Genomic DNA, 25,532 nt, shown 5'->3' on the forward strand with positions numbered 1-25,532 from the left:
TCGAGCAATAAGTTGTCTTTCTTGCTAATGTCCTTTAAGTGACATCAATTTATATTTTCTCTGTATTTGTTGTTAATAGAGGATTTGAGATTTAGAAAGTTGTGAATTAACGGAGGACTTTCTCTTTGACAGCACACCAGACACATGATAAGTGTACCTTCTTTTTCATTGATAGCTATAGCAGGCCCTTTGCTTGTTCATTGGTGTTGTGAGACATTGAATGCCCTTTTTTATTTCAGAACTATGCTCTATCAGCTGTGATTTTACTTGGCATGTTTCCATTGACCTCCACTTAGGTGTACTGTGCTGTTTTAAGTGCCAAATTACTAATTCTTGCACAGAAAATGCTTTGATATAATAATAATAAAAGCTGATTTTACATTCCTTGGGTCTAACAACCTTAATAAGAGTAGCCTGAGAAGTAAAAGTTATGTGATGTGTAAAGAAGTGAACAGTGATTAACTAGAAAGTAAATGTTGATGTATTTTAAAAAAATAAAGATGGGGCAGCTGGGTAGCTCAGTGGAGTGACAGTCAGGCCTAGAGACGGGAGGTCCTAGGTTCAAACCCGGCCTCAGCCACTTCCCAGCTGTGTGACCCTGGGCAGGTCACTTGACCCCCATTGCCCACCCTTACCAATCTTCCACCTATGAGACAATACACCGAAGTACAAGGGTTTAAAAAAAAAAATAAAGATATCACCAAAAAAAAAATTGATGGTATTTTAAAACTAGAAAGCATCCCAGAATCATCACACCCAATCTCCTCACTTTACCAAAGTAGAAACAGACTTGGAGCATGTAAGTCCCTCTCTGTCTCTATTTGAAAGCAGTCTTTGGTACGCTCTTAAAATTCTTGATTTCCTGAATGGTTGGTACAAAGCATGTTATATTTACTTGTAGCATCAGAAAGCTAATTCTCCCCCTTCTCCTGCAAAAGGGGGAAAAAATTATATATATAGTATATATAATGGTGCCTATTTTGTAACTAGGTTTAATTAAAGACTAAAATTTGATGTGAATATCTGTATTGAAACCCTACTATTTATATAAATATTTTGAAAAATTATATGCTTAAAAACAAGCTCAGCAAATATTAACAATCAAAAAAGAACAAAATGTCTAATAATTCATAAAATTCATAAAAATAAGTAATAATAAAATTCACTTTTATTTTGATTTAAAAAATTCACAAAATTATGTCACAATTTCTTTCCTATGTATCTCTGTCTGATTTCCCTTTGTCTAAGTACTTAAAATTTTTTGCTCCTATTGTCCTTTTTAAATAAGATGATGTGTTTATCCTTTTTTCTCCCCTTTTAATTATCCTTTTAATTATCCTTTTTTCTCCCCTCTGCATCACTTTGTAGAAGTCTTGCCAAGTTTTTATATATGCCTATTTTTGTATCTTATGTTACTAAATTAAGTAATCAGTTAATTGTCAATTCTATGGCACAATAATGTTTCTTTACTTTCATTTAGTCATTCCTCAGTTACAGACTATATAGATTATTTCTCATTCTATGTTACTACAAATGAACATCTCTGACTTTGTGCAGATAAGCTGTTTTTTCCAAACTCTTAATAACATTTCTAGAATGTAGGCCCACAAATGAGAACCCTTGGTCAAAGGGTGTGATCATTTTGGGTAACTTTTATTGTATGTTGTCTGATTGATTCATAAAAAAATGTACCATTTTACAGCTTTACCAGAATGTATAATAGACCTGTTTCCATGTAGCCCTGCCAACATTGGAGTGGATCAGTTTTACTTATCTTTGCTATTTTAGGTATCAAGTTATATCTCAGAGTTTTAATTTTCACTTCTCAGAGGATTTTATATATATCTACACACACACACACATACATATACATACATTATATATATTTTACAATGATGTTAACAATTTGTCTACCTCCTCCTACTATTTATTTTCATTAGTGATTTGGTATTACTCTTATATAAATCTAACATTCCCTCATTCATTTCATATTTTTTATCAGAAATATTTACCGCAGATACCCCATTTGCTTTTCTATTTTGGATGAATTGCTTTTCATTTTGCAAATCTAGTTATTTTTATTTACTCAGATCTATGAATTTTATATTTAATGATTTCTTCCACTCTGTAGCAATTTTTATAAGTTTAAAACAGATTTACAATACTGATTTAATTTGACTCGTAATATGACATACATAGAATATGTGGTGAGGTTTGAGTCTCACGTCATCGTTTGCTATATGGCTATATAATTTTCCTGACAATTTTTATTGAATCAGTATTTCTCCCAGTGTTTCTGTAGCCTTATAGTTGGGCAAGGCGAGAATATTGTAGTGCAATGGTGTCAAACTCAGAAATGGGAGCCCACTAAATCATACACAAGGATCCTTGCTGGCCACATATTGACCACATATTAACATTAAACGGTTCTATACTATTTTTATTTACTGTGGGACTCTTATGGGGGAAGTGCCAGAAGTCTTTTTGCTTTCACTTTCACTTTTTTCCACTTTCATTATGTTTCTTTTCTTTTTTTCTTTTTGGTAGGAATGGTTTGGGAGGTAGCAGAGCACTAAGTGGAGGGGCAGGAACTAGAGAAAAGCACATATTTATAGGCTCAGCAGGTATTTTATTTCTCTCTGAGGTGCAGGAGGTTTTGGAAGGTATCCCCCACAGTCAAATTGGGGCCATACTGCATTTTTTTTTTTAATTAATGAATTGATGATTGCCTTTTTAGGTAAGGAACTAGGATTTGGTTCTGGACAGGTCCTCAGGATAGAGTCTTTTTTTTTTTTAATCCTTACCTTCTATCTTAGAATCAATACTGTGTTTTGGTTCTAAGGGAGAAGAGTGGTAAAGGCTAGACAATGGAGGTTAAGTGACTTACCCAGGGTCATACAGCTAGGAAGTGTCTCAGTCCATAATTTGAACCCAGGACCTCCCATCTCTGGGCCTGACTCTCAATCCACTGAGCCACCTAGCTGCCCCTCTTACTGTATTTTGTTAAATATTTAGTTATATTTTTAATCTGGCTGGGTTCAAGGCCTGCCTCTGCCAGACACATGGCTATACGTTGTACGTTTCTTAACCTCTTGGTGCACCAGTCAACTTTCAAAATTAAGCTGCACAGATACAGAAAGCTTTCTCATTTGGAAGTTTCCTTTATCAGTGAAATCATGAGTCCAGTCTCTTTTTATACATTTAATTCTATTTCTAAGTTTTCCCTTTTATTCTATCTAAAAAAATCAACACTAGGTAGTTATAAAATTACCATTAAAAAATCTGGCAAAGGGCAGCTGGGTAGCTCAGTGGAGTGAGAGTCAGGCCTAGAGACAGGAGGTCCTAGGTTCAAACCCGGCCTCAGCCACTTCCCAGCTGTGTGACCCTGGGCAAGTCACTTGACCCCCATTGCCCACCCTTACCAATCTTCCACCTATGAGACAATACACCGAAGTACAAGGGTTTAAAAAAAATGTTAAAATAAAAATTAAAAAAAAAAAATCTGGCAAAGTAAGTACCTTTTAAATTTTTTAATAGTTTTCCTTGATATACTTTTTTTGTTTTCCAAAGAAATGTTATTACCTAATGTAATTCTATAGTGCCCATTGGTATTGTATTGCATCTATAAGCTTCTTTTTTTTTTGAACCCTTATCTTCCATCTTGGAGTCATATATTGTGTATTGTTTCCAAGGCAGAAGAGTGGTAAGGGCTAGGCAATGGGGGTTAGGTGACTTGTCTAGGGTCACACAGCTGGGAAATGTGAGGCCAGATTTGAACCTAGGATCTCCTGTCTCTAGGCTTGACTCTCAATCCACTGAGCCACCTAGCTGCCCTCATGAATCTATAAACTATTTTGAGAAGTTTTGAAATATTATTTATTTTCTAAAACCATGGCAGGGATAAATTTTCATCTCAGATGTTCTTTTAGAATTGCTATCAAAACTTTTAAAGTTATTTTTATATAGGTTTCATGCATGTTTTGGTAGGTTAATGCCCAAATACTTGTTTGATTCTCCCCCCACTCCCCCGATGAACTAAATGGCATTTCAATTTAATTTTTCCTGATTTTTGTTAAGTGATATATAAAAACATTATGTCATTTTTTTTTGGCTCCTCTTGTATCTTTACTGAGTTATTAAATTTATTCTTCTAAATTTTGTGGGGTATTTTGGACATTCTGCACCTAGTTATGCCACCTTCAAGTGAAATTACTTTATTTTAGCCTTTTTGTTGTTAGTTCTTATTCCTTTAATTTTAATATTTTGGGTTTTTATTATATAACTGTTTCAAATAGATCTTCATTATAGAACCATTGAATGAGTTAGGTATCATTTAGTCTACCCTTTCATTTCCTCAGATGAAGAAACCACCCTAGGGAGTTAGGTGAATTATTTAGAGTCATGCAGGTAATTACATTGCTGTTATTGGAATCTGTCCTACTCCAACTTCACAGGTCTGGTCAACTTTATAATAATTTAAATAGGAGTGTCTTTGTGCCTTGCTTTATCTAGTACTGTATTCAGGAAAAATCTTTGCCTATGTGGAAGACTCGAAGGAATCAATAACTTAACTTTCAGTACTCATAAATTTCAAAGGCGAATGTCACAAATTCTCCAAAATAGCTCATCTCCAAAAATTATATCAGCATAATACTTAATATACATTCGTAATATAGAGATTTTAGGTAGAAAAGACCTGGTTGATATGGTTGTTCAGTTGTGTCCAACACTCTGTGACCCCAAATCCATGAAGTTTTATTGGCAAAGATACTAGAGTGGTTTGCCATTGCCTTCTCCAAATGTGTCCTCATTTTACAGATGAGGAACTGAGGCAAATAGAGGTTAAGTGACTTGCCCAGGGTCACACAACTACTGGTATCTGAGTCACACTAGCACTCAGGCCTTCCTGTCTTTTCAATCCATGGCACCATCTAGCTGCCTTAGTTTATAGTACTGGTATGTATTTCTAAAATGATTCTCAATGTATAATCTAAAACCTGTGAACTGATAACCTACTAAAAATAACATTACTTACAGAAAGCAGCCCATCTATACCTGCCTTGTGGTTCTAGCCATTGATATAAAGGCATTTGTGGGAGTACTACAAATTTAGACTTAAAGGAAAAGTGAGTACCTAGCTTTCAGTCTCTCTGTCCCTTAACTCTCAGTTCTCTGTATGGAAACTCTACACTGCAGATCAGCAAATCAGCTATATCATAAAGTCTTTAAAGAGTTGCCTGGGGCACTGATAGTGTTAGAGACTTGCCAGTGTTCCCAAAGCCAGTGTATGTCAGATAGAAATGGAACCCTGCTTTTATCAACTCCGTGGCTGGACCTCTTTCCAACATGCCATACTGCCTCTATCCTATCTTGAGTTTTCTCTTGTGTCTTGAAAAGGTATTTGAGCTGTCTTGGGCTATATTCAAAGATATTGGAATTGTGGGTATAAAAAGGAAACAATTGAAGTTTTATTTTTAAAAATCTATCCTTTATACTTTTAGGTATAACTTCACAATGAATAACTTCTAAATTTTCTTTTTTTCTCATCCTTATAAATGCTTTTTTTTATAATTGTAAAATATCACTCAGAACAATCTAACAAAATTTGAGTTTATCTTTTGTTATCACTTATCTAGTGCTTCAGGTTTTTATGAAAGTTATACATATGAATAAGATAATTCTTTCATTTTGCTTTTAGCTTAATTTAGTTATAATCCAATCCAGGAATGCTTTATCAACATCTTGTACTCTGTTGCTATAATGTGCCATTATTACTGGAGCAAGTATGGCTTAATAATTCTTGTGTTGTCGCTATTGACCCCAAAGCTGTAGCTTGTATTTTAACAGTTAAAATTGGTACCTTAGGTAGATGTTAGCAGCTTTTACTAATTTGAGATGTATATAGAATTCTCTGTTATTATAGTTGTTTATATTTTTATAGTGCTTAAAAAGCTAAAGCCTCATTTAAATCTTATAGTTAGGCTCATTTTATAGTCATGTTGAAGTGAAGTCAAACTGTCATTGGCAGGCAATTCATAGCTAGCTTAATTAAATATACTAACTTATAAAAATTGATATATTTTATTATGATATAACATCTTCCATCAATGCCCCTCCCCCCTTGAAATGGTTGGGGGTGGGGAAGGATCCTATTATTTTCTTGAAAATATTTAAACTTAATATTTGATTCTGCTGATAATGCAAAATCCTTTCTACTTCTATAGTTAACTATTTCATCAGTATACTGTGCTTTAGATTGAGTCATCAGATTTTTTCATTTCACCAGTTCCTTCCCAAATAACCTTCCTTGACAAAGATAGTATCTACTCTTCACTGTCAAAATTACCTCTATCATAATGAACACTAAAAATCTTTGGAGGAAGCTTCAAAGGTGGTAGTGGTGAATGATAGTGGCAGAAGCGATAGAAGTTAGGACAGCCTTCACTAGAGAATACTGAGCAGGTTCAGAGAGAGGAGCTTTGTGGAAGCAGCTGAGTTTATCAAATAATAATCTGTCTGGTTCGAGTTTGTTCATTTAACCAACATTGATAGACTGAATGTATTGTGAAATGAGCCTTGGATTTGTCACTGGATAACTTAGTTGAATATGGATTTTCTTGCTTATTTGTTAACTCTAAGTTTTCCCCAGGGTAAATCATTTCACATGTTTAGGTCTGTTTCTTATCTTTAAAAGGTAGGATGGGGAATGGACATATGGTGGTATTAGACTAGATGGTCCTTAAGGTCCATTCCAATTCTCTTTCCTTTAAGGCTAATTCACCTTGGTGCACATGGCCCATTAGCCTTCTTCTGAGCTACCCCTTGAGTTGTTTTCAGTTTTATGGTCCTTCCCTGTAGAATTCCTGGCCTCCAACATGAATTAGTCATTCCAAATACTCTTTACCTCTCATACTGTAGAGCTTTACCCTCAAATCTCATTAGTATCACAGTCTGTAGTTTGAGAAATGTATTATTACTTAGCTTTTTTTAACAAAAGTTTTATTTTTTCAATTTCATGTAAATATAATTTTTAGCATCTTTAAAAAATTTTTTTGAGTTTAAAATTCTCATTACCTCTTATCCCTCCCCTCTCCTTGAGAAGGCAAGCAATTTGATACCAATTTACATGTTCAGTCGTAAAAATATCCATATTAGCCATTTTTCAAAAGAAAACATAGGTAATAACAAAAAACAAGCAAAATAAAGAAAATGAAAAAGTATGCTTAGATCTTCATTCAGACTATTACTTCTTTCTCTGGAGAATGAATAGCATTTTTCATCATAAGTCCTTCAGAATTATCTTGGATCATTGTATTACTGAGAGTAGCTAGGTAGCTTAGCTTTGTGAGCCTGTCTATGTAAAAGATTACTATTACTCTAAATTAAAGATTTTTAAAAAATCATTATGTAAATCACTATAAGCTAGTGTGTTTAGAAAAACCACATTTCAGTTATCTGTAACCTGATTCTGATGTGTTTTTTTGGGGGGGGGGGCTTTTCAGTTAGTGACAGCATTTTCTTTAAAAAATGATATTAATACTTTTTGTTTTTATATCAGTCATCTCTAGATATAGCTAGACATATCACATATAACATTTGCTTTCTAAGAAATCTTGTTCTCCCCCTGCCTTCTCCCCTGGGTCTGCTAATAATGGCATCAGGAAAGAAAGTCACAGAGTAGATAGATTGCTGGGCCTGAAGTCAGGAAAACTCATCTTCCTTTATTCAAATATGTCCTTAGACTTGCTAGATTTTTTGACCTTGGGCATGTCACTTAACTTGCCCCCAATTCCCAATCCTTACTGCTCTTTTGCCTTGGAACCGGTACGTAGTATTGATTCTAAGATGGAAGGTAAGGGTTTTTATTAAAAAAACACAAACTTGGTCTCCCACCTGACAGTAGTTGTAACATTCGCATTTGTTGATGGAGAAAACATATAATGATGAAAAGCCACTATGAATTCAGTAACATTTAAAAATTATGTTTTGGGGGCAGCTGGGTAGCTCAGTGGAGTGAGAGCCAGGCCTAGAGACAGGAGGTCCTAGGTTCAAACCCGGCCTCAGCCACTTCCCAGCTGTGTGACCCTGGGCAAGTCACTTGACTCCCATTGCCCACCCTTACCACTCTTCCACCTATGAGAAAATACACTGAAGTACAAGGGTTTAAAAAAAAAAAATTATGTTTTGTTGGAGCTAAATGGAAATCTCAAGGATAGTGCCTGGTATTTTAATCTATTCCTGACAATAAGGTTGTGATTCACAAGTTGGGAACCATTAGACCTAAATAATTCTTCCTTGCTAGCTCTAAATCTTATATCTTTATGAGTTATCTGATAGGAAAGTATATAGCACCCACAGATTTAACAAAACAATAAGGTTCTGCTGTGTACAATGTACTTTTCTTGGCATTTAAAGCTCCTTGATTCAAAGTAAGAGGAGTCTGTGCCCTTAGGGAACTTACAGTGTAGTAGGAGGAGATAAGATGCCTAATTAATACTAATTCCTGGAGAGAAGTGTCAAAGATGTACAAAGTGATTTGATAAATGATCTGAGGAGGGAGTGATCACTTTAAACTGGGAGTAGGGATATATGGACTGGAATCAGGCATATTCATGTAGCAGACTCAGTCCATCAATTGAACCTCAAGTTATAAGAATTGTAACAGAAATAGGAATGGGGGAAAGAACATTCTAAAAATAGGAAAATATGAAGAAGTTAAATTTGTATGTATATAGAATATGGAAGGGAAGTAGTATCAGGCGAGGCTAGTTGGAGTGGGGAGAGAATGAGAGTGATGGTTATGGATTTGAATCTATTAATCTAGGTAAGGAGACCCTGAATTGGATAGTGACATTTGGAATGGAAGGAATTAAAAGTGTATTTCAACATGTAATGAACTATAGAATAAATAATGAAAGAAATGATTAGTTAAACTTAATTTGTAGTCATGGGGGGTGGTCAAGTTATGAAAGCTATAAAATAGCAATTTGGAAATGCATTTCATGTTGTTAATCTCTCATTTCTTTTGTGAAGGTGCCAGTGATGATGCAGTTAGCTGTTCAGTGATGCTTGAAATCTTACGAGTCATGTCAACATCATCAGAAGCTTTACAACATGCTGTCATATTTCTCTTTAATGGCGCTGAAGAAAATGTCTTACAAGTAGCTATCACTGCTTTGAATACTAGGCTTGATTAAATGTCTGTTATTTGAGAGAGAAAAATTTGTATTATATGTGAAAGATAAATGGAATGTTTCTATCTTTTTTCTGGCAGCATTTGAATAAATGAATAGGTGAATGAAAAAGCATTTATTAGTGGTTATTATGTTGAACTGGTAATACAAGTACAGAAGAGAAAGTTTTAGCCCTCATGTGTTTTTATTTTTATAGGGAGATATGTATAGGGCAGCGATGGCCAGAGAAGGGTTTAAAAATAAAATAAATTTGCTTCTTTTTTACAAAAACAATTTATGAAAATGCAAACTTCCAAAACAGAAAGAGGGAGTTGGAGTCTTTCATATTATATGAAGATGATTTAAGAAACAAATCATTGCAATGTTTCTTTAAGTATTGATTTTATTGTTTTTTTTTAAACCCTTAACTTCTGTGTATTGGCTCCTAGGTGGAAGAGTGGCAAGGGTAGGCAATGGGGGTCAAGTGACTTGCCCAGGGTCACATAGCTGGGAAGTGTCTGAGGTCAGATTTGAACCCAGGACCTCCTGTCTCTAGGCCTGACTCTCAATCTACTGAGCTACCCAGCTGCCCCTTTTAAGTATTAATTTTAAAATAAAATTTTATCTCAGTTTCAATTTCTCTGTCTGAAATGAGGGGGTCAGAATAGATTTTTAAAAGGTCCCATTCAGCTATTAAGATTTTATGATTGATTTTTAGAAACTGTGCTTATTTACTGCTTTTCAGGAACAAATATATTATTAAATATATTATAAAGTTTGTGACAATAGTTTTCCTATAGCTCTTGATCTTAAGAGTTGTGTAATATTTTTGCCACTTCTCACTGGTGATAGTTATTCTAGTATCTGAATTAAAAAAAAAAAAGTAATGGTTTTGGTTGCAGACAAGTTGTGATAGTAGTGTCCTCCAAAAAGCCATACTTCAAACATATGCACCTCCCTACTTCTTTATTTTGTCATTTATTCCTTTATAACTTTAATTGTGATTTCTCCCTGGATAGGGGTGGAAAATTGAGAGTAGTAGCTCCTAGTATTAAGTAAGGAATAAAGAGATGAATGAGTTGTGCTGCTGGTATACTTTCACTCAATTTATCTTTCACAAAATTTAAGGATCAGAGTCAAGTATGAATCACATCCTTACAATAATTTTGAGAGGAAGGCAATGGGATATTTCCACTTCATAGATAAGAAAACAGACTTTCAAGTTATGGTGACTTGATGGGGTCTGGACTAGACCCTTGAACTAATAATTGCTAATCATTTAGTGTTTTTTCCTACTCTGGCACCCAGAATCCCAGATAGCATTTGTGTTTTCTTATTTGTTTCTTTTGAGAAAATGTATTTTATATCTCCTATTCATCAGGAAAGTTCTTTCCATAGAGTGAATAAAATGTGATGATGCTTTAGTTTAGAACTTTATATAACTTTTTTTTCCTTTACTTTTCATTAAGGCCAGCCATGGCTTCATTACTCAGCACCCCTGGGCTAACTTGATTCGTGCATTTATTAACCTGGAAGCAGCAGGTGTTGGCGGAAAAGAGCTTGTATTCCAAACTGGTATGTAATTGGGCATTTTGCATTTTAGTTAAACTATTTCTTTTAAACTTAAATCTTTATACCAAAATGAATATTTTCCTTTAGAGTTTGAAAATTATGTTTAGGATATGTCATGAAAGTAATTGCTATAATAAGATTATGAAGCTCATGTACATAAGTTTTAGATGATAAAAATGTTATGAATTTAAAAATTGGTATCTACTTAAATATTTAGGAATTTAATTTTATAGTTGAACATGCTTGGGACTATATTTGTAAAAAGTATGTTAAACCAATAACATTTAAGTAGTCTTTTATTTTAGATTTCAGTTCATTAATATTATGACTTTAATTTTCTGTGATTAATGCCAGCATAGTAATATAATTCTGGCTTATAGAATTCTTAACTGTGTAGTAGACATTATAATATTGCCTTATTTTGTTAAAAATTACCAGTTTCTATAATGACTTATGACTAAAGAGTTAACATTTCTGGAAATTTTGAAACAGGACAGTCAGGTGTCAGGTAGCTGAGTGGATTTGAGATTTCAGGTGTAGAGAAGGGAGGTCCTGGGTTCAAATTTGGCCTCAGATACTTCCTAGCTGTGCGACCTTGTCATTTAACTCCTGTTGCCTAGGCCTTACCAACCCCTTTGCCTTGGAACTAATATGTGTATTGATTTTAAGATAGAAATTTGAGGGTTTAAAAAAAAAGCAAAGAAAAAGGAAGACAAAGTTAGGGTCAATTATATTACATGAGGATTATTTAATTTTGCAAAAACTGAAATGTATAGTTTTAAAAAATTGATAAAATCACATTTTAATACTTCATTGGGTCTGCAGTCTCACTGAAGTTAGGTACTCAAGTTGTACAGATCACAATTGATCTATGCTATCTCATTTTGTGAAATGCCTGTTAATATTATCCCTTATTCTTTCACAGTAGAATCATGCAACTTGCTGAGATCTTTCCATTGCATCTCTTGACATTACTAGTGCAGTAGACTGGATATCAAACTGTAGATCAGTGATGGCGAACTTTTTAAAGACAGAGTGCCAGGCTCCACCCCCTCCCCCCCCCCCCCATCCTGAGAGGCATGCCCTACCCAGCGTCCCTCCCCTCCTCCCCCCATGCTGGGTATGCTATGCTCCCCACCTTCCCTTACCCCACACAGAAGAGGGAGAAAGCACTCCCATTGGGCTGCTGGGGGAGGAGCAGGTGAAGTGAGGAATGGCCTCATTGAGTGTAGAGAGGGGGAGAGGAGTGGCTCAAGTGCTCTGCTCCCATCCAGCCCTGCCCATGAGCTGCCCACCTTACCCCATGTGTATTCCCATTGGGCTGCTGGGCAGAGGGGCGGAGGATATTGAAAAAAATGTGGTCAGGCATGGGGGGAGGATGGCTGTGTGCCCACAGAAAGTACTCTGCGTGTCACCTTTGGCACCCATGCCATAGGTTCACCATCACTGCTCTAGACTTTTAAAAAGTGACCTAATTAAAAAGGTCACTTTTACTTTTTTTCCTACTCAGTAATATTTTATTTTTTCTTACATATAAAAATAATTTTTAACATTAGTATTCTAAAATTTTGAGTTTTAAATTTTCTCTTTTCTTCCCCTCACCACTGAGATGATGAACAATTTGATATAGCTTTCATGTATGATCATGCAAAACATATTTTCATAATAGTCATGTTGTAGAAGAAGACATCCAAAAGAAACCCCCTCAAGCCCCTCAAAGAAAATAAAGTGAAAAAATAGTTTGCTTGTATCTGCATTTATTTTCCATCAGTTCTTTCTCTGGAGGTGGATAACATTTTTCTTCATGACTCCTTTGGAATTGTCTTGGATCATTGTTTTGTATAACTAAGTCTTTCACAGTTGACCGTCATACAGAATTACTGTTAGTCTATATAATGTTCTCCTGATTCTGCTTACTTCACTTTTCATCAGTTCATTTAAGTTTCTCAGGTTTTTCTGAAATCATCCTGCTCATCATTTCTTATAGCATGATAGTATTCTGTTACAACCATATACCACAGCTTGTCTAGTCAGTGCCCAGTTGATGAACATCTCCTCCATTTCCAATTTTTTGCCACCACACACACACACACAAAAGCTGCTATAAATATTTTTGTATGAGTAGATTCTTTCTTTTCTTTTTGATCTTTCTCTGGAATATAGACCTAGTAGTGGTAGTGTTGGGTCAAAGGGTAAGTACTGTTTTTTTTTTTGTTGTTTGTTTTTTTTTTTTTTTAAACCCCTGTACTTCGGTGTATTGTCTCATAGGTGGAAGATTGGTAAGGGTGGGCAATGGGGGTCAAGTGACTTGCCCAGGGTCACACAGCTGGGAAGTGGCTGAGGCCGGGTTTGAACCCAGGACCTCCTGTCTCTAGGCCTGACTCTCACTTCACTGAGCTACCCAGCTGCCCCCTAAGTACTGTTTTATAGGCCTTTGGGCAGAGTTCCAAATTGCTCTCCAGAATGGTTGGATCAGTTCACAAGTCCCCTAACAGAGCATTAGTGTCCCAATTTTTCTGTATTGCTTACAATAGTTATCAGTTTCTTTTCTGTCATATTAGAAAGTCTGATAATGGTGAGGTGATTTCTCAAGTTGTATGAATTATATAAATATGAATATCTCTAAATAATGATTTGGAACATTTTTTCATATGACAATAAATAGCTTTGATTTCTTCTTAAAACTGCCTATTCATATTCTTTGACCATTTATCAACTGATATTGTATTATAAATTTAATTCTGTTTTCTATATTTTTGAAAAATAAAACCTTTATCAGAGATAAGTGCTGCAAAAATTTTTGCCCAGTTTTTGTTTCCCTTCTGATTTTGTGTTTTGTTTTTGTTTATGCAAAACCTTTTTAATATAATCAAAATCATCTCTTTTATGTGTCATAGCACAGACTGTTAACTCTTGTTTTTGATGCAAAGCCATCCCACTTATTTTCCTTCTCATATTAGGTAATCTTTTGAATATGTTGTTTTAATCACTATGTTAATATTTAACTATTTTGTGTCAGTACTCATTAGAATATTGGTCCTTGGTTTCTTTGCTTTATGTCTCTTGGGTTTGATTAGAACAATGATGGTGAACCTATGGCACACAGATGCTGAAGATGGCACACAGAGCCCTCTCTGTGGGCCTGCAGCTGTCCTCCCTCCTCACCCTCACCCCAGAGTATGTTACTAGAAAGGTAGAGGGACTGGGTTGGAGCTGCTCCCCTCCCCCCTTTCCATTGTGCCTGGTCACATTTTTTCACATTCCTGCTCCTCTGCCCAGCTATCAATGGGAATGCACAGTGGGTAAGGTAGGTGACTCACAGGCTATAGCTCTGGAGGGAAGTAGAGTGCTCAAGTTACTCCCTCCCCCTCTCTACATTCACTGAGGACATTCCTCACTTCACCCACCCCTCTGCCCAGCAGCTCAGTGGGAGTTCTTCCCCCCTCCCCTGTGTAATAGGTATAGGCTTTAAAAGTAGAAAAGCAGATTTTTCCATTCCTGTCTCCTGCTCACCTTTCTGAACCCAGATAAAATATATATGTTAACCCCAGGTTTTACCTTAAGACCCGTATGGGATAAATGGGGGAGCACACCCAGTACTTGGTGAGGGAGAGAACAGTGGTACTTGGTGGGAAGCTGGCACTCCATCTCTAAAAGGTTTACCATCACTGAACTAGAAGGATCATATTTGTTTTTGGAGTTTGGAAAGATGTTTGCTTTTCTGAATTTGATTATAGTTTTTTCATATTTGAATTAATTGTTATTTATTTGATAGAATTGCTTATAAATCTCCCAGGACCTGGGTTTTTTTCTTTGGGATTTGATTAATAGATTATTCTTCCCCCCCCCACCCCCGAAATTGGCAGTATCTTTTTTGAGTTGTAAATCTCTTTGATGACAGCTTTTATGCCACTACTTGTTTCAAGTGTTTTTGTTTCAATTTATTTATGCCTACCCATTAGCTTTTCATTGTTCTTTGAGAAACCTATAATTTTAATTCTTTAGAGCAGTGGTTCCCAGACTTTTTTGGCCTACTGCCCCCTTTCCAGAAAAAATATTACTTAGCCCCCTGGAAATTAATTAAAAAAAATTTAATAGCAATTAATAGGAAAGATAAATGCACCTGTGGCCATCACCACCCCCCTGGATCGCGGCAGCACCCACCAGCGGGCAGTAGCGCCCACTTTGGGAATCACTACTTTAGAGATTGTGGTCCTCTTTGGCAACTACACACCATAGTATTCTGGCAGCTAGATGACAAGATGGATAGTATGCTGGGCCTACAGTCAGGAAGAATTAAATTTAAATCTTGCTGCAAATCTTCCCTGTCTACAGACTTAGCACTCTATCTACTGTGCCAATTAGCTGCCAAAATGCCCTCCCTGGTCATTTAACTTCTGTGCCTCAGTTTTCCTCAACTATAAAGTTGAGATAATATAGGCACTTACCTCCCAGGGTTGTTGTATGATCATGAGATAATATTTGTTAAGTGCTTAGCATAGTGCTTGGAACATATTAGATACAGAAACCTCCCTTCTTTCCTCCCTGGACCTTAAATTTCACATGTAAAATGAAGGGATTCTATTGGGTGACTTATGAAAACTTTTCCATCTCCAAATTTGTGACCTTATGAATAAACATAGTGGAACTTTTGTGGGGGGTATGTTTTAACTAAGTTCATGTCATTGCAAAGAAGTAGTATCCTTTGGAATATCATTTGTGAAGTCCTCTTTCTTTTTGTTTTTAGTAAGGTTACTCTTATTTGTACTCAGTTTGAAATCCAGTTTTGCTTCCCCTAACTCTTTTAATGTTGACTTTTCACTTTTTTTTCATCTTTGCCAGTTTGAGAGTGTGAGATGAAGTAAAACCTTACTTGTTTTAATTGGTATTTCTCAAAGTGATTTAGAGCATGTTTTCATGTGGTCATTATTTATTTCTTTTGAAAACCATTCTTTCCTATGCTTTTACCACTTATATATTGGAGAATGGCTTTTATTACATATTTGTGTCAATTTTATGTATATTTTTGAGATTAAACTTTTATCAGTGATATTTGATCAGAATATTTTCCTATTTGACAATTTCTTTCTTAATTCTATCATTTATTTTACTCTTGGAAAAACATCCTAATTTTATATAGTCATATAGTCTGTTTTTACCTTTTATATCCTATGTTGATTTTATTTGATTGAACTATTTTTCCCTCTGCCCATAATTGTAAAAGGTACTTGATCTTGTCTTCTGATTTTTTTTTTCAATGATGTGACCTTTTAATTTAGGTTGTGTTTCCATTTTGAGGTTAATTTAGTATATAATATAAGTCTTTGTTCTAAATGTAATTTCCGTCAAATTGTTTTTTTAGTTTATATAGAAGCTGTTGCTTAAAAGGGAGCTCTTATCCCAGTAATTTATATTCTTTGATTTATTGAACACTGAGATTTTTGGTGCTGTTTCTATTTTTTTGTTTATCATGCCTGTCCCATTGTTCTCTTCTGTTTTTTTAACCATTATCAAATAATTTTGATGACTACTTCTTCCTAACTTAGTTGAGGTCTGGTGATGGTATCTGTCCCCCCTCCCCCCAATTCTTTTCTATTTAGACTTCAAACTTTTTTTTTCTCCAAACAAATAACCTTTTTAAATAAAGTATCCTTTGGGGGCATCTAGGTGACTGCTCAGTGAATTGACAGGCAGACCTAGATAGGGGTCCTAAATCTGGCCTTAGACACTTTCTAGCTGTGTGACCCTGGGCAAGTCACTTAAACCCCATTGCCTAGCCCAGCATTGGCAAAGTTCAAGTTCATGTGCCTAGACTGCAATTTCAAGCTGCCTCTGAGGCGCTCCCCTTTCTCTCATTACCCCTTGGGTGCTGTGAAGAGGGGGAATGGAACAGCTCCATGAGTGCTGGCTCTTATTGCTCTTCTGCTTTGGAACCAATACGCAGTCTTGATTCTAAGACAGAAGGTAGGGATTTTTATTTATTTTTTAAAGTATCTTTTCCATGATTTGGCAAAGTGTTTCTAATCGTGAACCATCTTTTTAAATATATATTTTTGTTCTCTTCTTTTCTAACTTTATATTGAAGTCATTGTTTATTAGAATATATGAAGATTTAATTTGGAATATTTATGTTTTGTAACTTATGCTATTTTCTCATCCTGCACAATTTTGGTACATCTTCCTTGTGATCTTTTTTGCTTATGTTATGTGAGATTAGTGGGTCTCATGAAATGTTCTTTAATGTCTTTGGCTATAGAGTGACACTAGTTCCACCTTGCCTCTTTATAAGAAGACCCTATGACACGTTCTTCTACTAAACTGCAATTTTAAAATATATTCTAGTTTAATGTACAGTAAGAATGTCAGTCTTGTTTTTGTTTACTTTCCTCTCCTATCATAAGATCTTAGCTTTAAAGTTGGAAAGGATCTTAGAAGACATCTAGTCCTAACTCTCATAGATAAGGAAAGTGAGGTCCTTCAGAGATGAGTGACTTATAAGTAGTATCATATAAGGTCATATAAGTAGTAAATGGTAGAAAAGGATTTGAACCCATGTCTTGTGATTCTAAATCCAATCATTATGTATTTACTAAGCACCCTCTATGTGCCAGCTAATGGGCTGGATGTTGGGGATACATGTTCAAAGAAGGAAACAATTCCTGCTTCAAGGAAGTTGCTATCTAATGGGAAAGAGAACAAATAGCCTAAAAACAAAACAAGCAACATTTATATTGTTCTAGTAAACCAATCAGGCATTCAGCTCTGTGGCAGAGATGTTTATTTACATTGAGAGAGTTAAAAAAAGACATTGAGGAGGGTAGGGGGGGGCAGCTAAGTGGCTTAGTGGATAGAGCACCAGGCCTAGAAACAAGAGGACCTGGGTTCAAATGTGGCTCCAGACACTTCTAGCTGTGTGACCTTAGACAAGTCACTTAACTATCATTGCCTAGCTCTTATCTCTCTTCTGCCTTGGAGCCAATATATAGTATTGATTCTAAGACAGAAAGCAAAGGTTTAAAAAACATGCACATAGTTCCTTGAAGAGACTGAGGAGGATACAGGTTTATATAGAAAAAAGGGAAGGAGTGATTGGTCATCCTGAGAAACTTATGCCCCCCCACAAGAAATATGCTGTCAATCTTTGGAATGTACCAGATGCAACTTCAGTAAAATAGAGGAAAGCACAGGTACTGCTCAGGGCATGCTGACCTGTTTGGGCTGAAACATTGCAAGTCACTTTCAGGTATATATTGTCATTCTATAATCTTGATGTTCCAAAGTAATTATAAACATCACAAAAGCCATTAGAAACCTGTTAACCTGTGACATTTCACAAGTACATGTAGAATAAATATAAATAAATACAATGTAGTTTGGGAGGAAGGGCACTGGCAGTTTGGAGATATTGGGAAAAGCTTCCCACATAGAGAGGTTGCCTGAGTTTTATTTGAAGGAAGAGAAGGATTCTCTGAGGCAGAGGTGAGGAGGAAGTGCATTCCTGTCCTGCGAGACTGGTTTCAACTCATTGTCTCCTTATTGCCTGTTAGGTAAAGAATCTTATATTTAGCTTGGAAACAATTGAATTAATATTTCTAAAAATTAAAAAATATTTGATCTTTCTTTTGTTAAAAAGGAATGAAAAGCCACTATAATATCTATATATCTCTCTATAAATCTTCCTCTAGATCTTGATGGATGGATGGTACATAGATCTCAGAGATAGTATGAATGGAGGAGGGATCAGGTACCTAAGGACTAAACTGGCTATAGTTGATGAGGGAGGAAACACACACTCCTCTCACAATAGCTATTTATGTAATCTATGCCTCTTCTCTCTGACAGGCTTGATTGATTAAGCCGGTCAGTTGTTTCCTTCTAACAGTTGCTCAGATTAGGGACCTTGAGAGGTTAGATAGATGGTTAACCCCTCTAGGCCCAACCTGAGGTTGGATTAGTTGTTGATAAGGCTATTGATTGGCTATTGGAAACATTGTTATCTGACTGCGTATTGATCTCCCTTTCCCAAGGGCTTTGGTAGAATAACCACTCAGGAAAGGTACTTGTTGTTAAATCACTCTATTGAAACTATTAATGGGGAAAGGAAAACAAGGTAATAGGTTTGAGGATCTGGGAACCCTATTGCTATTTGTTTGGCTACTAAACTAATTGTTGATCAAGTCTGGAGACTGCTAGGCTGGTAGAAACTGGAGGTTTCACCCTTTCACTAACTGACCTGACCTGGCCACAGCCAAGCCAGAGATTAGGGAAAACTATTGATTTTGATGTTGATAGATGATCTATATACTCTCTCAGCTCTACTATCAATGGTCTTGATTGATCACTAGCTCTCTCTCAGTCAGGTACAGGTTACAGTTTCAGGCCTACCCCTTCCACCCTTCACCTCCCTCTGTCCCAGTTCTTGCTCCAAGACAGGGGTCAGCAACCTTTTTGGCCGTGAGAGCCATAAACGTCGCATTTTTTAAAATGTAATTTCATGAGAGCCGTACAGTGCTCACAGTGCCGCTCCTGTAACAGCGCCTGAAAAAAAATTGACTTTATGGCTCCTGCAGAAAGAGCCATATCTGGCCCTCAAAAGAGCTAGATATGGCTCAATAGTTAAGAGAAGCCTGCCCAAATCTGAGCTCCCAACTGTTGTTCCTTGGGGGTATTTATAGGGTGGAGCCAACCGATTTTTGCCCCTGGCTCACAGTACCTGGGAACATTCCAAATTCTCAACTGCCAGCTCTGTCAGTCAAGGCAGCATCCATCTTATCCCAGATAATGATTTTAACATAAATGCCATTTTGTTTTATGGAAATTTCAACCTGTAAATTTCCTTGTTGATCTTCTTCACTGGTGGATTTCTACTCTATGCTTAACTAAACTTATACATTCCTATCCCTCTATCTACCCTTCCCAAAACAATAAATCCTATGTAATCTAATGTCCTGATCTACCTATGCTTATCTATGCTAAGGACAAAGGATTGGGAAAGATTTTTCTAGGAAAGTGTGGGGTTTGAATACATTGCTTTTGCATAGGTTTTGAATTTGAACATAATGATCTGTAACAAATATAACAGTATCTATGGTGCATCTTACTTAGAAGCAAATGCATTTCTGCAACAAACTATCTTATATGTTTTCTAATACTGAATTTTTAGGATAAATATTTCTAACACACAATATTCTAACTTTTTTTACACTTCTAGTCCCTAATCTATTATTAGGAAGATTAGTGTGTAAGTTCTTAAGCTATATTAGTGTATTAATTTATTAGTCACATTGCTAACTAACCTACACTATCCAATGTCTGTCTGACATTTCTATTGATTGTTCTGTTTGACCATTTGTAACTATTTTACACTGTCCCTTTGCTATCTAGAATTGAACTTTTCCTTTACTATTCTCTCCCTATGATTAGTAAGCTATCCACTTATTATGGATTAGTAGCAATACAGTACATATGTACAAGGTTTTTCATGTGATGTTCTAATGAAAGAATATGAGTATTGTTTGACCTAACAAGGAATCTGAGTTCTCTTGTCTAATATGGCCAATGTACTTTGTACTCAGACTTATTTACATCTATTTACACTATGTACATGTGATGTGAATTTGCTGTGTCTATGTGTTGGACCTATGACCTAGCATGTGCTGTTTGGGTTTATACTCACCTTTTTCTTTCTGAATCTCTGTCCATCAGCCAGGTGTTCTGATGCATGCATTCTTGTGTGTGCATGTGGAAATTTGATTTGTGTCTAAATGTGTAAACCTTGCACCATTCAAACCTAATCTTGTTCAGCTGATCTTGTTGCCATTGTGATTCTTCCGGTGAAGTTGTCCAAATCACATAGGTGTTGTCACAGTTCAGGTCCTTGTGTAGTCTTTGTGCAATGTCTCTTGTGTTGTCCTTCTGCTGATCCTGATGTCCTGATGTCTCTGGAATCTTTGGAATCTCATCTTTGCCTTTGCTGCATATCCATCTTGTCTGATGTTGGTTTGCTTGTAGAGATTTCCTTGGATCAGGAACCAGTGTGTGATTGTGTAGTGTTGTCTTATAATTTTGTGTTGCCACAAAATTTTCTTCTTATGAGATTTTTTTTTGGTGTTTTTGCATTTGTCATTGATGTTATTGGTTTAGTGTTTATTCTTCACCACTGCTGAGGTCTTGTGTGGATAGGCTTTCAAATTGTTGGTCTTCATGCGTGATTGAGGCATTTGTGTAGTCTAAGTCAATGCTTTGAGTGTCTTGCTCCCGATGTTGGTCTGTGTCTTGGCTGTCTGTGTGATCTTGTGTTTCATTTATCTCTGTATCTGTGTTTTGGTCTTTTTGTGTTGGAGTTTTTGTTTCTAAGTGTGTTTCTATGTTCTGAGACTCTGTCTCTAAGTCAGATTCTGTGTGTTGATGTTGATAGATGATCTATATATTCTCTCAGCTCTACTATCAATGGTCTTGATTGATCACTAGCTCTCTCTCAGTCAGGTACAGGTTACAGTTTCAGGCCTACCCCTTCTACCCTTCACCTCCCTCTGTCCCAGTTCTTGCTCCAAGAGAAGCCTGCTCAAATCCGAGCTCCCAACTGTTGTTCCTTGGGGGTATTTATAGGGTGGAACCAACTGATTTTTGCCCCTGGCTCATGGCACCTGGGAACTTTCCAAATTCTCAACTGCCAGTCCTGTCAATCAAGGTAGCATCCATCTTATCCCAGATAATGATTTTAACACTTTTCACTACTTTGGATTTTCCATAGTTTCATGGTTGCTATGGACAAAAATTCACCTGGTGGGAAGCCTGTTGATGATGAGTATCATACTTAATATGGCACTAAGAGAGCAAATATAGAGTTCTGAGAACATATTAAAAGCCTTTTGCACATATTTGACCTTACTAAGGTTTCTTGGCACAGCTGTTGGCAAACCATGTTCATTTCCATGAAATGATGAAGCATCAGAGTTAAGGTGTTTTTTGGAAGGCAGAGCCACAGAAATTGCTGAGATTCATAGGGCTTAAGAGTAAGCAATTTGAATTTAGGTTAATTTAACTCAGATTCAGTACATAACTTTATTTTCTTGGAGTTGTATCATTTGTATATCTAAGGTCACAGAGTCCTAAGAGGAACCTGTCCAAACTTCTAAACCCCCAAAACATTTTTTACTTGCTCTGCAGGGTTTCTAATCGCCAAAGGAATAAATGCCCATTATTATACTGATTGTTTCTCTTCCCTTAGTGGTCTTTTAAAGGATGTCCATTCAGTAGAATAAATATGCCTGATATTAGTTCAAAAAACAATAAGAAACTCCCAAGGAAAGGAAGTCCAGAATACTTCCTTATTTTATTGAAAGGGAATTGACCTCTGAAACTTCGAATTTGTATTTGAGAATTCTGTACTACTTGTCTTGGTATGCAGGAATTATGTATAATCATGGATACTATAGATAATTTTTACATGATCTTTTTATTCTGTGATTCATTTAAGAATCGTTGTGTAGGGAATGTAAACACTTAGAGAGAGCACTGACCTTGGATGCAGGAAGACCAGGGTTCTATCTCTGACCTAGGTTCTGTGGACCTGAGCAAGTCACAGAACTCTTAGTGCCCCAAGCAACTCTCTAAGCTTAGAAGTGGTAGAACAGTTGCTGACTTAAATAAATTGGCACTGCCAGTTTCCTAATTGGGCATTCCCTACATTAGCGAAATCACAAGTCTAGACAAAAGAAGACATTTTTTCCCATAAAATTATGCTAATTTAAAGGGTGATTTCCATTTTTAAAGAGAAAAACCTCCCATTCTACCTCACTCTTCCCACTCCCCCAAAGTTATTGAAATAGGGATAGACTATTTTAAGATTTTTTCTAGTTTTTTTCCCCCTTCTGTATTAAATTTTGTTATCTCTAAAATGTTAACAATATTAAGAGATAACAGCAGCTAGTTGGCTCAGTGGATAGAACACCAGACCTGTAGATAGGAGACCCTGGTTTCAAACTTGGCCTCAGACACTTTCTATTTGTGTGACCAGTTGCCTAACCATACCAGTCTTCTGCCTTGGAACCATTACAGAAGGTAAGGGTTAAAAAAAAATTAGAAGGCTTTCCGGTCAGCTTAATAGCTTCCATTTTCTTTTTTCTTTTTTTCTTGAAACCCCTACCTTCTGTCTTAGAATCAATACTATGTATTGTTGCCAATCCAGAAGAGCAGTAAGGGCTAGGCAATGGGGGTTAAGTGACTTGCTTAGGGGTCACATAGTGAGGAAGTGTCTGAAGCCAGATTTGAACCTGGTAGCTCCTATTTCAATCCACTGAGCTATCCAGCTGCCCCCAAGTAACTTTCATTTTCAATGAAAGAGGTAAGTAGGGAGTGGAGGGAAACAAGTCCTATGGGTCCCTTCTTCCATTGGTTATTGATAGGCCTTGCATTTGTAACTATTGTTCTGTGCCTCTTAATGTTTCCTATCAAAACTATTTGTATTCTTTATTGTTGCATTATCCTTTCTAAAGCAAAGTTCATCTTAAAAATTCTTTCTCAGATCTCCTTTAATGACAATCATTTATTCATTTAATTCTTGGAAATGAAATTTTTAAAAGACTGGATTTTGTTTGCAAAATATTGCAGGGAGATTATATAACAATGGAAACTCCTGTTTTATTTTCTTTTATTTCTGATAGATAATTAACATCTCTAAGAGACATAATTCTGTAATTAAGGAACTGAAATTAACAGATGCTTAATGGGATCTGATAGCCTGACAGATGATAGTGTCACTGGATATCATTTTAAAAATCTTTCACTGTGGTATGGGATCCCTAGGATCTCCTTAAAATTTGGCTTTTAATTTATCATAGCTTATTGTATCCTATGTACAAATCTTTTTTCTGAAAGGGTTATATGAATATAGTTCTTATTCTTTAAACATGCATTAGAACATTAGAACCTTAAATTTAAACTCTAATCTTTAAGGTAACTCTAATTTTTAAAGTTTACTATTATGGCAGAGCATTTTGACAAAATGACTTTAAAATCTTTAGATAAAATCTGATGTTTGATTTTTTTTTTTAAGCTTTACTTCCTGTGCAGGATGCTGTATGAGACCTTATACAGAGTAAATTACAAAGCAAAGCTTTGCAGGATTTTGTAATTGATATATTGGTTGTGGTTGGAGCTGTCAAGTAATTTTTCATAGACTTTTGAAGCAGCAGCCATATTAGAGAGGACACAACACAGGTGTTTTAAATATACTTTAAATAATTAAGTTTTCAAATTATCAATGACAGTTTCCCACAATTTATCATTGAAGTACTTTCGTGAACATATGGATATATGTAATCTAGTAGCCACAGTAACCAAACTACATTAAATATTTGGTTTTATTCTTGGAACTACTTTAAAATCATTGGCAGGTCAAAAAATTTCTAATTTAGAATTTCTGCCAATAAAATAGAATTAGTGTTGATCTTTTATTGTAAGGAATTAAGCATTTTGGCAAGTAATAAAAATTTGTCTGAGCCTTATCACTGTGTAATGTTTGAGTTATAAAAAATGAAAATTTAATTTACTCTTAAACACAGATTTAGGAAGTATTTATCTCCTTCTTTTAGTTCTTTAAAAAAACCAAAAAACAACCCTTACCTTCTGTCTTAGAATTAATACTAAGTATTGTTTCCAAGGCAGAAGAGCTGTTAATGGCTAGGCAATGGGGGTTAAATGACTTGCCCAGGGTCATATGGCTAGGAAGTATCTGAGGTCAAATTTGAACCCAGGTCTTCTTGTCTCTAGGCCTGGCTCTGAATCCACTGAGCCACCCAGCTGTCCCCTTTCCTTTTAGTAGTAAAGAAATATATTGTTTACTTTGAAGGTATGGTTTCTGCATTATGTCTGTAAAGAAATAGAAAGTGGAAAGCTAGCAATAATCCTTAGGCTTCTCTTGTTGATCTGATGATTACCCTAGCTGTCAGTTTTTTTTCTCTCTCTCATTTCAAAATCCAGTGGTTAAAAAGCAATACTGCCCTGGAGAACTATATTTGTAACTTAGTGTGAAGAAGATCTCACCATCTTTTCAGTTCCTCCAACCTGCCACATAGCTTCCCATAATAACAGTTTTTGACTGCATCAACTCCAACTTCTGTAAAGTATCACTGGGATTGGTAAGAAAAGGGAGGCATTATTAGAAGCAGTCAGAAGTAGAAGGCCAAGAAGTTAGAAGAATTATTGGTTTAGTTCATGGATGGGGAGGGGAGGGAAGCACTATGAAATAGAAAAATTTCTATGATTGGATTTACTTTTCAGCACGATACCTCTATTGTCATTTGCAAGGAATAGATTTTTAGAGGTACTCTTGAATGTAAAAATATTCAAGCATTTGTTTTCTACACAAAATATCTGAAGACTGTTATAATCTCTCCAAATATTTCCTTTTATTTCCATCAGTCATTCCGTTCTGCTTACGTTTGAAAAAAAGCCTTAGCACTATTTTTACCTTTCAGGAGGACCTGTGTCTTGGCTTCTTCCTGTGATGGGAATACCAGGGGACTCTGAAGGGTTGTCTTAGGGCAATTATTTAAAGCCTCTTAAGTGAAGAATCAGAGATCGTTATCATTGTACATTAGGGATGAACAGAACCTTAGCAATGATCTGTTCCAGCCCTCTCATTTTACTGGAAAGAAAACATACCTAGAAAAGTAAAGTGACTTGTTCAAGGTTACATGACTGGATAGGTTTCTCTTTTCAAGTACCTGTACATGTGTGGGTGGTGGCCAATAAAAGATTGATGAGAATTAACAATCACAAAAT

General features: G+C 35.9%; 1 protein-coding gene across 1 annotated transcript in view; it reads left to right on the forward strand.

Moving 5' to 3' along the window:
• ERMP1 (endoplasmic reticulum metallopeptidase 1) overlaps positions 1 to 25,532 on the forward strand; it is a 53,730-nt gene that overhangs the window by 2,998 nt on the left and 25,200 nt on the right. The window contains exons 3-4 of the mRNA XM_044657036.1: positions 9,034 to 9,161; positions 10,643 to 10,748. Of these exons, the coding sequence (XP_044512971.1) occupies positions 9,034 to 9,161; positions 10,643 to 10,748 (234 nt within the window). The remainder of the gene's footprint in view (positions 1 to 9,033; positions 9,162 to 10,642; positions 10,749 to 25,532) is intronic.

Source organism: Gracilinanus agilis, chromosome 1 (genome assembly GCF_016433145.1).
Source record: "Gracilinanus agilis isolate LMUSP501 chromosome 1, AgileGrace, whole genome shotgun sequence".
Taxonomy (NCBI): domain Eukaryota; kingdom Metazoa; phylum Chordata; class Mammalia; order Didelphimorphia; family Didelphidae; genus Gracilinanus; species Gracilinanus agilis.